Source organism: Protobothrops mucrosquamatus, unplaced genomic scaffold (assembly GCF_001527695.2).
Source record: "Protobothrops mucrosquamatus isolate PMUCROS unplaced genomic scaffold, P.Mucros_1.0 scaffold571, whole genome shotgun sequence".
In the NCBI taxonomy this organism is placed as follows: domain Eukaryota; kingdom Metazoa; phylum Chordata; class Lepidosauria; order Squamata; family Viperidae; genus Protobothrops; species Protobothrops mucrosquamatus.
In genome coordinates this window covers 68,432-82,490 of record NW_015386873.1, presented here as the reverse complement: position 1 = coordinate 82,490, position 14,059 = coordinate 68,432, and the positions used below count along the sequence as shown (strand labels likewise).

The 14,059-nt window shown below is 34.8% G+C and overlaps 1 protein-coding gene across 1 annotated transcript in view; it reads left to right on the top strand.

Moving 5' to 3' along the window:
- The window catches only part of ST8SIA4 (ST8 alpha-N-acetyl-neuraminide alpha-2,8-sialyltransferase 4), a 68,632-nt gene that overhangs the window by 27,083 nt on the left and 27,490 nt on the right, over nucleotides 1-14,059 (top strand). Inside the window, exon 4 of the mRNA XM_015817311.1 lies at nucleotides 11,220-11,513. Coding sequence (XP_015672797.1) covers nucleotides 11,220-11,513 — 294 coding nt within the window. The remainder of the gene's footprint in view (nucleotides 1-11,219; nucleotides 11,514-14,059) is intronic.

The window sequence follows — 14,059 nt, the reverse complement described above, 5'->3', positions numbered from 1 at the left end:
TGGTGGTGATGCTGTCTAACCCACATTTTTCTATCTTATCAAGTAGGTTGTGGTCTACTTTATCAAATGCCTTACTGAAATCCAAGTAAATTATATCCACACCATTCCTCTGTCCACTAATTTTGTCACCTGATCAAAGAATGTAATAAGATTTGTCTGGCATGATCTGTTTATGACAAACCCATGTTGGCTTTTGGTAATGAGTTTATTTGCCTCTAGGTGTTTGCTGATTCGTTGCTTGATTATCTTTTCCAGAATCTTCCCAGGTATTGAGGTCAGGCTGATAGGTCTGTAATTTCCTAGATCCATTTTTTCTCCTTTTTTAAAGATGGGAACTACATCAGCTCTTTTCCAGTCCTCTGGTAGTTTCCCAGGATATCCAGGATATAGTTCAGTGGTTCTGAGATCATATCTGCCAGTTGCTTCAAAACCTTGAGGTGTAATCCAACTGGTCTTGGTGATTTGGACTTGTCTAGAGTGGACAGGTGCTTGCTTGCCATTTTCTTGCCTATCTTAACTTGTGTTTCTAATCTGTTTTTTACGGTACTGTTTTTGATAGGTTGAACTGTTTTTTCCTTTTGTGTAAAGACGGATGCAAAAAAAGAGTTAAGTAGTTCTGCTTTCTCCCTGTTGCTTGTGACCTTCTTACCACTTTCTCCCACTAATGGACCAATCATTTCCTTAACTTTTTTCTTGTTTTTTACATGTTGAAAAAAGCTTTTTTTGTTATTTTTGACTTTTGCCTCAAGCCTTAGCAATCCTCACTTCATCTTTGCAGGCTTGGGTTATTTGCTGATATTCTGCCTTAGTTATGTTAGTTATTTAGATCTTAATTATTTATATCTACTGTATTCCATGTATTCTTTAATTACCATTTTTATTTATTTTTATTTGCCTTTAGATGTTTTTATCCTACCTATATTATTTTTATAAATAACTCAAGGCGGCAAACATACCTAATACTCCCCCCTCTTCCTATTTTCCCTACAACAATACAAAAGTGAGTGAGAATAACTGACCCAAAGTCACCCAGCCAGGTTTCTTGTAAAGGTAGGAATAGAACTCACAATCTCCTGGTTTCTAGACTGGTGCAATAACCACTAGAACAAATTGGAGATATCAATGTATGTGATATAAGCCTTCCACATTCTGAATACCTTGTTGACATGTAAATATCAGTTCCCAGAATTCCTCGTCAACATGCTTATTACTGAGAATTCTGGAATCTGGTTATCCAGAAGTGTTAAAACTGGGTAGGCTGGTATACCATACTATGGGGGAGGTTAGCAGCATTCTAAGCTGTCTTTTCCAAAGGGAATTTTTTCTGGAAGATTGTTCTCTTATTCCAAGCCAGATCTGGACCATTTGTATTGCTTTTCTAGATCTAGGGTAAACATTGAAATAATGATATATATGGACATGAATTACATAATTAAATTAGTACATTTAACATAGGAAATGCATGTTCCAGTCCACCATTTTTTAGTTCCTTCCTACTTTTTTTTCTAAAGATGATGGAAATAGATAGATAGATAGATAGATAGATAGATAGATAGATAGATAGATAGATAGATAGATAGATAGATCTTTCTACATAATGTAAAATCTTTTTATCAAGGAAAAGGGGATAATTCACTCTATTCATATATACAATCCAACCAGATCTCTGTATCTCATAGTATTATTTCATAATCATCACATCTTGTGAACACTTCTTGGCTGCAAACCCAGAATTATTGCTCTAGAGGTAAACATGTCTACTGTCTGAGTAGTAGGTATGTAAACAAAACACTTTATTCTGAGCTTGAAATGTAACAGCTCCAATTAAAATGTGACTATATTTCAAGCATCTTATATTCTAACAGAACAAAATTTGAAATGTTTTGAATGTTCTACTAGAGGGAATTCAAAATATGCCTTTGCTCCCTACATTTTTATCCTGAACTCACAAAAGTAGGTGGAGTAAGTTCATGTTGGTTTTTTCTGAAGGGTATTTGAGGAAGCAAAACATTAAAATTTAATAAAGAAATAAATAATAAAGATTGACTATTTGATTCAACTATTCCTTTATGAGATTTATGTTGATGTATACGCATTTGGAGATTCAAGTTGAAAATAAGAGAGCATTGATTTGTTTCAAAATCTAATTGTTCCTTATGCTAGAACACTTGGAACAACATGGAATGAAATTCAGCTTGACTGGGAGCTGAAATGAAGTGAGATATCTATTTAAAACCATAAAAAAATCAATATTTACAATATCATTGGGAAGTGGTTTAGATCTGGAAGAATAAATAATAACAACATTTTAAAGAACATTATTTCAGATATGTGCTCAAATGGAAATCTAACCATTTCGGAATGTCATGCAAATCTACATAAAGTCATTCTCAGCTACGGAAGCTAACGTATGAGAAAACTGTTAACCCTACAAATGAGACCATTCAAGTCAACATCTAACATAGTTGAAAGTAGTGCCGTTTAGAAGGCCTATTCTAAAGTTCTTCCACCAGCCTTCTGAGGTGGTCCAGTCAAGAAGCAAACCCCAGAAATATTAGTTCTGTCTTTATTATAAGGTTGTATTAACAGAATCTTGCAGTATGAAAATACATTTCTACCCATTACAGCCCAATAAATTACGGTTCCATCAGAGACATTTGCCATGCCCCCATTTCTTCTGCAGGCTTAACTTAGCTGCATTTAGGGTTCTTTTCATTCTGTTGAATGGGATTGGAGTTTTCCCCCAAACTCCTGTCCTAAGAATGCCACTGCTTGAATGAGAGAATTAAATAATATACATGGTTGTGTTGAATTATTTCTCTCTATATATTGTAAATTCTTAGAGGCAAAATTTTAATTTGGCCAAAATATTAGGACATAGTTTTTATTCTCAGGAGGCTAAAATAAGGTTTTAATATAAAACTAAATATGTGCCTTCTCTTTCCCCACCCCCCCAAAAAATTTACATATGTTCCTTTTGCTTATTTTTTCATGTCATTTTCAACTACTGCTAGAAGTGTCTCTTCAACAATGGAGTGAGTCTGAGAGCTCTGTTTAAACATCAGTCATGCAACTAGGAACTGAGAATGTGAGTTGTTGTTTTTTTCCCTTTCTGATCCCTCCAGTCCAAAATAACCCCTCCCAGCATGCCAAAAGCAACACTGATACTGTATAACTAGCAAAGCTGTCCTTTCAGAGAATCCAGAAATGGGGTTATTCAGTAATTAAATTCATGCTCTTGAGGCAGCCCAAATTTATTTTGCATATAAATCACGAACCCTGGTTCATTTAGTTCATGCTTAGGAAATTTTCTAATTCCTTATTAATAAGCATCCAAATGTAAATATATCAATTTTGCTAGAGTTATGTGAATTTCAGCATCTGATTGATTTAATTAACAAAAATGTGTTCATATTAGATTAATATTAATCTAGATCATGTGAAGTGTTAGTACTGCTTTATAATGCCTTGGTAAGTCTACACTTGGAGTTTTGCAATCATTTTTGGTCTCCATGATATAAAAAAGACGTTAAGACTCTAGAAGGAGTACATAGAAGAACAATAATAATGATTAGTGGACTGGAGGCTAAAACATATGAAGAACAGTGGCAGGAATTGGGTATGGATGGAAACTAATCAAGGAGAGAACCAAACTAGATTTAAGGAGAAATTTCGTGACAGTTAGAACAATTAACTACTAAAACGGCTTCTCTCCAAAAGTTGTGGGTGTTTTTAAGAACAGATTGGCAGCCATTTGTCTGAAATTGAATAGAAGACCTCCAAAGTCCCATCCAACTCTGTTATTCTATTAACTGACTGATGTTTACTCAGCTGTTGGCAGAAGTTTGTTTCTTCAGTTTTGCAGTCTAGTGTGCTAACAAAAAAACCAGCAACATTATTCTGAATTACATGCCTTTTGGGACATGGAAGGTTAACTGCAAAGGATAGTTGGATTTATTATTTTGGCAACAGCTGTTTTCAAATTATTTCAAAAAATTTTTTTTAAAAAAAAAGATATCTTCAACAGTTAGCATCCAGCTATATTTATGACCTTTTATTCTGATACTGATTCAGAATGAAAAAGGATGATACATCTTGTTTTGATGGCCATAACTTCCCTATTCTGTAAAAAAGATTATATCAAAACTTCTGTAAAATATTAGTTCTGGTTTCCAGGACAATTTGAAAATGGTGGATTTCCCCCCCAAGTCACTTGATTTCTGAATTCAAAAAATAGATTTTGTGATTACTAAACATTATTTCACATGAAAATAAAGTGTTTTATTTTCAGATACTGTAAAAAAAATTATGTCCTTCATGCAGTGCATCATTTTGTTTTTATCTTTCCTACTGGAAGATGAATTTGTTATTATTAGTGAAATTTAATAAAGATGAGAACAATCGGATAACATTATATATAACTGATTCAGATGAAAAAAACCCTCAAAAATAAAAGATACATACATTAATGTAGAATTAACTCAATATATTGATATTATTAAAATTAGTTTATATAGAACTACTGTACACTGCTCCATATACTCATTTTTAGGAGATTTTTGAATCAAGGGAACATATGAATCCATTCTTTAATATCCATAATATTGCTTTTTTTTCTACCTCCATGGAATAATTGTTTTTGCAATTAGGCTCAGTAGAGCTAGAGGTTTTTTAAAAGTATCTTTTGTACTACTGTTTGTGCTTGAGGTGTCCCTTGCATTCACAGTCACATTTTAAAATATTATATTTCTCCTCAGGATTACATAAGTATGTGTAATTACTTGAAACAAAAAAGAACCATAAAACAACAAATCATGTAAAGCAGAGAGCCCTCAAATTAATTCAAAAAAAATTATTTCAAGAGACGGATCAATATAGAACAATATTTGCTGATTATTTGGTTTTATTCATAGGTCAGAAAGAATATCTTTGATGTTTCTTAAAATTCAGGGTTATCTGTTCCAGTTTTCCTTTCCCTTTCCCTATATAAAAAATTGAGCTTGATTTGAAGAAGGCTCTTTTTCTTAGTAGAATGTTTTCAAAAACTTTAGCAAATTAAGTTAATATTGTTCCCAACATTTAATGGACAAATATTGTCAGGGATCAAACACCACCATTTTCTATACATTTAAAGAAAAAATAACTGCTTATAGTAGTCCTCATATTTTTCATAAATTCTGGTTGAAATGATTGGTTTATAGGTTGAAGGCATCTAGGTTTAAATTCTACTGGACTTCAGGCAGTGATGTTGGTGTAGTCATGCTTTCTTAGTCTAACCAACTCATTGGTTTCTTGTTGAGATAAAGCAAAAGGGGAGTTGCCATATATATTGCCTTAAGCTTCTAGAGTAGGGGTGTTAAACTGCCGGCCCGCGGGCTGGTTGCATCATGCGGAGGCTGCACCCACGCTAGCTCCAGCAATTCAAAAAAAGTCATGATACATCGCAACATGTGACGCGGTGAATTTGACACCCGTGTTCTAGAGAAAATATGGGATAATGCTCCTCTGGGAAAAGTAGCAATCCATAGAGATGAGCTCCTTATTAATTTTGTGACTATCATTGGCAGGTATAAGAGGAATCTGCCTTGTCTACAACTAGTGATGATGTGAAAGCTTCTAATGCATAGATGCAGCCATTGCTCATACACTCCTTGAGGAAACTTCTATATTTTAACATATTTTAACCTTTTTCGGTTATACAATCTACACCTTTAGTCTTAACATTTTTCAACATTCTTGCAGCCTGTTTTCATCAAGGGGTTTTTTTGGATGCTAACAAATAATTCATTTTCATATGTATCTCTTAAGTGTTCCTTCCAAAATTCTGGACCTCAATTTTATAGCTATTATTTGTAATTTTATTCACTCTTATCCTGGCTTTTATTAATCATTAATGTTTACACTATTAATCTTAATCATTCTTTGTTCTTTTTACATTTTTTTCAAAATACACATTATACATTATTTTTCTCTTATCTTCATTTTTCTAGCGCTATTTTCACTTTGTCATTCAAACGAACATTCTTTTAGTGTAAGTCCACATATTTCTGTGGCACTTGGTCACAGTGTTCTCTTCCAAATGGCTACGCCTCTCTTCTCCTGCTCTCGGTCTCCCTCCCCCTCTCCAGGTAACTCTACAATTTCTTGGCTTTCCTTGGAAAACACCTGACAGGACAATTCAGGTTGCCCTCATTATATATGGTTCTATTCCAGCATAAAGCCACACATGATTAAGTTGTAAATATTGAAATATTGAATCTATGAGAACTAGCAGTTTAGATTCTGGAGCTTATGGTCATCTTTTTCCCTTGAGTATTTCTCCCCCTTTTCTCCATCATGCATCTTGCTGGGATATATGGGCTATACATGGTAGCTGGCTACCTTTTTTAGAGAAACATAAGTAGTGAGGGAATGATCCTGTTTGCATCATGTGGCTATTGCTGGCTTCTCTGCTGTCTTCATCAACTTAATGGAGGGTTTTCCTGCAGACTGCTCAGAGCTTGACGAACCCTTGATGAAAGTAGGCTGTTCTTTACCTTGTTAATGATTGTTCAGTTTTTATTATGAGATTTAAACCACAGTGTCTCCTATGCCTGAGAGAGAGTCAAGAAATGGAATGAAACAAAGGCATCTTCACATTTATTCAATTTATGGGAAGAATTGCTATCAGTAATACTAAATGCTGAGGAGACAACAAGAATAATAGTTGAATTATGAGCTCAGTCTAGTTCACATCTTTTAAAGATATGGCACTTACTCTATATTAGCTTGCTTAGTTTAGTTGCAGTTTTAGATTTTAACCAAGAAAAATTACATTGAGGACAGTTTCGTGATTTGTTGGAAATATCATTGTAAACTGAACAAACAGTAGAATACTGCTAGTGTGAATTTTGAGCAGCTGAATGGGGGAGTGCTATGAACATAATGTAAAAACTATATTCATATTTCCTTAAATTATGTTAACAAAGCAGGCTAAAGTGTTAAAATGTATTATGAAAGAAAACAAAGGTATTGCTATTATTTTTTCTCCTACTGTTTTAAAAAGTACAATGCAGTTGGCAGTATAGTCAATGGACAGATTAATTCTTAAAAGCATCAGATACAGCTGAAAGCCACTTGTAAAACAAATAAATAACAAGCATAATAAAAATAAGGAAAACCCAGTAAATCATTAAAAATGCATCATGTGCTGTATACAATGAAAAGTTAACAAGGTGCCCATAGTGAAACTGGGTTTATTTAATCAGAAGTGGCATACTTATCTACATTTATTTTGAGGCTATCTATATGTGTTGTGTGTGTGTGTGTGTATTTATATTTATATATTTATACGCATATACAATTCATGCATATTTAATATGTGGATAGAAAGTTACAGTGGACATGATTGCATTATTGAAGATCTGAAAGACCAGGTTAGGGTTAAGATCAGATCATCATGGAGGAAATCTATGTAGTAACTAAGATTCAGCAATGACTTGTTGCACATGATCATTTAATTGTTGTATGTATAGACAAAAATACACACGGGCACATACAGTTAAAATCTCATTGGCATTACACCAAAATAAGTATATATTTATTCTACAGATGTTAATTTTTTTTCTTACTGGTTCCTGGGCATGGGACATTGTATTGTTTCTCTCATTTACAGTTTTCTTACGAGCAATTAAAACTTCATATCACAATAATATATCATATAAACAGCATAATATACAATTGCAAATCGTTTCCCTTTAGAGATACATGCTTATTTACCTACTGATAATTTACATTTTCACAAAGTCTCCAATATCTCATTTCTTTGCAGTAGTGGCGATTATCTGTAGCTCTGGTATAGGATGAGGGTGAAGGTTCATTTTCCGAGCTTGTGGGTTGGTTTCGTTCCCAGGGTAGGTAACATCTTCAGCAGAGCTCTGAGAACGAACCTCATATCATTTCTTTTCTGTATACTGCTTTGTCTTTTTTTTTTCTTTCCCTGTTTTTTATCCAGTTAACTGCCTCTGCCCTATCTCCAACTTCCTTTAACTTTGTACTCCATCTGCCCTGATAACTTTTTTTAATACAATGCAATACAGAGCATGCCAAATTGTGGTTGCTTATTTTAGATATTTATTTCTATTCTACCAGAATCCAAAGACCACCTGGCATTTTGCATATAAAACAGCAGAAATTAAAGTACCTTCAAAAAGAGATAGAATCATCACTGTGAGTGTTAAAAATAGTTCAGAATAATTCCATCTTAGCTGCCTTCCAAGTAAGAAATGCATTACCGTATTTTCTGGCTTATAAGACGACTTTCTAAACCCTGAAAATCTTCTCAAAAGTCGGGGGTCGTCTTATACGCCCAGTCGTCTTATACAGGTATTCTATTTTATTCCTTTACACATGTGGTTTGGCATATTACTCATCAAGTTTTCTCTCCCCTCCCTCTCTCTCGCTCAAACTCTATATTTTAACTGGAAAAGTTGGGGGTCGTCTTATACACCCAGTCGTTTTATATGCCGGAAAATACGGTACTTTTGACAGATGTAAAATTTTAAAACAATGTTTTAACACTAAAAGAGTGCCTATTCTGTGTTATTAGTTGCCACACTTCATTTGCTAATAGGCTTTTTGAAAACTCTTTTAATATTTAAATTTATTTATTTTTATTTATTTATTTATTTATTTGTATGCCACCTTTATTTTTACAATTAACTCAAAGTGACAAACATATCCAACATATCTTCTTCCTCCTCCTATTTTTCTCACAACAACAGATCTGGAAGGGTGGGTAGAGCTGAGAGAGATTGACTGGCCCAAAGTCACCCAGCTGGTTTTCATGGCTAAGGCAGGACTTGAGTTTATGGTCTCCTGCTTTCTAGCCTGGTGCCTTAATCACAAAATAAATTGGTTTTATAAAAATATGAGTCCTTATTTATTTCTGTTAGATGTCAAGTTGAGTATAATTCTGTTTAAAGATTTAGTTTAAAGTCATAATCTTTAAACTATAACAATATCCTGTGTAAAGTAAATGTTAGTGTATTATAGTATCTATAGCCATGAGGACTTTGCATCAGTCTGGGAACGTATTGGTGGGGTCTGATTAAGGCATGTTTGCACATATGCCCAAAGTTTTGCACTCTTTCTTATATGAAAAGGGGAAGTTTATAAAAAGGGCATTATCTAGGTGGTGTTTTTCTTTATATGAAAGGGTTATGTTGGGTTGTGCATGAAGTTCTAATCCCAGTCTGAGTATAAATGCTTCCACAAAGTATGTAGATTGATCATTTACTGTCAGATAATGGTGAATTGTTTTTTAAAAAGCCCAACTTTTAGAAAAATATGATTATTTATTATTTGATAGCTAGAGACCAGAAGAGTTCCAGAAGATTGTCAATGGAAGAATCATTGGAAGAGACATTGTAGGCTAGCCCCATCAACTGTTACCATCCCTTCATTGTTATATTCTACAAATGTTTGTTTGACTTGCCTTATAAGAGTGGACATATTATGAACAAAGAGCTCATAAATGTAATGAGAGAACATTAGATCAGCGGTCCCTAACCTTTCTGGCTTGGTGGACTGGCAGCGGGGGAGAGAGGCAATGATTCTGTGTTACTCAATGGACTACCAGGAGGGGGGGGGATGGTTCTGCTCACTCAAATGCAGCTTTGTGTGCGAGCCTGCTACTCACAGAAATGGAGTTTTGCATGTGAGCGTGCGCATCAGCCACTCACACAAATGGAGCTTCGCATGCATGCTCACCCGCCTCTTCCACAGCCCGTTTGTTGTAGTGGGCCGCAGCATGGGCATTGTGGACCCCTGGGTTAGATAGTCTCCTAATGGCTTTTAATAATTTTGGATGTAGCTGGCCACCCACCACAAGAATTCAACAAGTACATTTTCAACCTATTGTTAAATATCACATTTTCAGAAGGATAGATTTTGCTAGAATCTCCTACCAAAAACTTTCACGCCTTTCTTACATGGTTCCTTATAAAGATTTTATTTCCCTTTTCCTCTTTAGAATGTATTATTTTATCTAATAATAAAAAATGCATTGCTTGTTTGTTTTTTAAAAGAATAACCACCCAGAATGGACTAATCTTTGATGACAAACCATATAGACCCATAACAGCTTTGCCGTCAAGACTGAATCATAGGAAGCCTAAAGCAGAGATCTTGGACACCAAGAACTGTGGTGGTGTTGTTCAAATTCTTCTGCATAAAGCAACCTGAAGATCAAAAGCTTACTAAATTTTTTACTGTGAAGATGGGATTGTTGCAGATTGCTGCAGTGCTACTAATCCATGTTCCTCCTCATGCTAACAAATGCAGTATGATGATAAAAAAGAGGAAAAGAAACTACCCTATACATAGTTGCATTCTAGGCTTTATGGAATATTTGATATTGGATCATGATCAGTTAATTAGTTAATACCGACAAATTATAAGAGCAACTATTTTTTTCATAGTTCTGTATCTAAACTGAATTCATTAGGCTCTGAAAATCCAGTCACAAAGTGCTCATCTAGAGGATTCTCATTTAGGTTCATATCGACCCTGAAATTAACTGCACATTGCATACGTACTGTATATGTATTTCTATAAAGGAGCACTTTGTTGGCATAAAAGGACCATTTTGTACAAGACTGCACAACTCAAAAGCTCTATGGCTGTAAGCCTCAAAACGTTTGGTGCAGCCCTTGATGCATATCCACTAATTTCCACTGAATTATAGTTTTACAGAAGAGAAATAAACCCATGAACTGTATTGTTAGTTTTCATTCATCCAAATTTATATCATTTTCGCCTCTTATTGGAATATGATTTCTAGCATACCACTGTATGCCAGCTGAAAATCTTTGGTTTGATGCCTGCATCTCATGCACAGTAAAACTTTCTTTGTTACTTGAATTATTTAGAAATGTCCTTTAGATTGGTATTCCATTTACTGAATTTAGTGAGATTTAAGTCTACAGTTAAATAAATTGTATCTGATGGTATCAGCAAAATTGAAATTGCTTCTGGACTCCACCTAAATTCTTAAGATGATGAGGACAGAGCTTTTTTCAGCCCAGGGTTAATTTAAACCTGTGAGATGCCCCGGGATTTTTACTTACTCTGAAATAGCCTTGCATTTTTCATTTTCAGCTTTTATTTCATGCATGTTTTTACCTGAGTTAATGTTTCACGTTTTTTTTTTATTTTTCCATTAATCTCTTCCTCTTCAGGTGCAATCTAGCTCCTGTGGTGGAGTTTGCTGCAGACGTGGGAACTAAATCAGATTTTATTACCATGAACCCATCAGTTGTACAAAAAGCATTTGGAGGCTTTCGGAATGAGAGTGACAGAGAAAAATTTGTGCATAGACTATCTATGCTGAATGACAGTGTCCTTTGGATCCCTGCTTTCATGGTCAAAGGCGGAGAGAAGCATGTGGAGTGGGTTAATGCATTAATCCTTAAGAATAAATTGAAAGTGCGAACTGCCTATCCATCACTGAGACTTATTCATGCTGTCAGAGGGTAAGTGTCTGGAAAAAGACTGGTCTGTCCTTGGCACAATGGAACTCATAACTAACATTTCTGCTAGAAAAGAAAGAGTGGCTCTAAAAGGTTTTGAGATAATTCCATTCAACTCATAGCGGATTATATTTCTGATAAAGACATGTTTAAAGCAAGCACTTTCCATCTGTTTAGTCCATTCAAAGGCAAGCATTGGGGCTGATTTAATTTCATATTTTTTTTCTCCGCTTTATACACAAAAGCATGTGAATCTTCCACAGGTGTGGCTTGACCACTCCTCCTCCCCGCCCCCATTTGACTTGTAGCAGAGCCAACTATAACCAGTATTGCATGTTCTGACTTAAAAATTTTGCCTCTGTCCTATATGTTCTGTTATTTCCCATGTGAATGTTTTCTATTATGAGGAAGCAGGGCTTTGAGAATCCACATTCTATATTTCTGCAATTGAATAAACATCAAGGAAATGTTATATTTATTTAAAACATTTATATAGCCAGACATCTTATACCAACCTCGGGCCAGTTTCCAAACAAGTATTTAAAAATATCAATAGTAAAAGCAACATAAAAACCATATTTAAACTATCAACACCATCATTATTGAAAACAAAAACATGGCACAAGCTGAACATGCAGTTGCCTCATCTTATCCCAACGTTTGGAGGAAAAGCCGACTCATCAGTATGTTTTGGAAGCATAGGCAGATAGAATGGTTGCTTAACTTCAGGAGGAAGATGGTCCATAGGGTAGCAGCTGCCATGAAAAAGGCATCAAGGATCATATAGGTCAAATTGTTATGTGAGACTAATTGCTTTTTTGGATGTATCTCTTTTGGAGATACCTTTTCCCAGTTGTAGTCATTGCATTGCTATTTCTGTTTTTGCCTTGAAACATTTGATATTGCAGAGTTTCTTGTTGCTGGAATCATTTCAGATTAATTATTTTGTTTGCATTTTGCTTTTCATTGGCCTGCTTATCAGAATATTAGGATATTATACAGTATAGTTAGTGTTTTTTTCCCAAAGCTACTTTTCAAATAAAAAAATGCATAGGGCATAGTGGTAAAAATTTATCGGGCTTATTATTCTGAAAGCAGTTGTACCTATCAATAGTAAAAATAACTGCCCTGATCTAGGTAATAGCTTTATTCTCCAAAACGCTAAATAAAAATGCAATCTGCATACCGGAGCTGCATAACTACTACAGTAATCTTCAAAAATCTATCTTGAGAATAGGAAGAGTAATCTTGTCTGACATGGGTTCCCTCCTGATGTATTAGATTGTCATTCTTAATGTGTAGAAAGAAGATATTACATTCAAATAAATTGTACCACAGTGGGAAGATTGAGACAGATAAAACATGCATGTCTACACAGGATATTTTCTAAAGCTGATGGCAGCTTAAAAATTCCATTCTCTCCCTTCTTTTGTTCTTTATTCTTTGACTGGAGTTGGGCAGTCTTTTGACTAGGAAATTGTCCTCAAGCCTCTGCAAACTGAAGTACAGTACATGGATACTTTCTGAGGAAATATCAAATAGATGTTACATTTGCTGATTCTTCTATTATACCTTCCACTTTTATATCTTCACTTTAGTCTTCCATTATTAATCTCAGATGTGCATTGTTGCAGCATTTTATTTATTTATTGACAAAAAGCCCAGAGCATGCTCTGTGTGAAGCTGTCCTTTGCCATATAAATTGTGCTGATTGTCATTAAGCTTTGGGTGCCATTAATACGCTGTTTTATCACTTATAAAGTCCTTCATAATGTAGTTCCTGGCTGTCTGAAGGATTGCTTCTTTTCCATTACAGACAGTCCTTGTTTAGTGACTGCTTCATTTAGCAACCGTTTGCAGCTACAGTAGCGATGAAAAAGAAACTTTGTGACCAATCTTTGCATTTATAATCTTTGCTAAATTGCAAAATGAAGGAAGGCTGAAATAAGATTGTAAGGACAATCACATTTAGTGACACTTTTGCTTAACAACCAAGTTTTTGATCCCAGTTGTGGCTGTAAATGAGGACTACCTGTATTTCTGCCTATCATCTGTGAACCAACTGGGAAGGAGAAGGTTACTCTATCTCTTGGGTCCCAAGAAATGTATTTCCACTATTTCAACATCTGCCTTTGGAACTGCGTCCCTGCTAGAGGTTCGGCCCACTCCAACCTTGCAATCCTTTAGAAGACAATCTTTAAAGGCCTGTTATTGTTTTTCCCTAAAGCTCATTGTTAGTGTGTTCATTTGGTTTGCAGTGTTTATTTGGGGTATGGTACATCGTTCCTCCTTTTTAGTTCCATTTTTAAGTTTATTGGCTTTGTTTTTTAAGTACTGTATTTTTTAATCATGCACCAACTGGAATCTCTGTTGAATTGTGGATCTTTATGACTCTGAATTATAAACCATATAAATTATCAAATATAATGTTGATATAAAAATTATGTATGCTGGCTGTGGATATGAGATTGATACTAGGTTGAATTCCCTCCTTCCAGAATATAATAACAGAGCAAAACCATTCTAACTAATATGAGCTTCGTTAGACC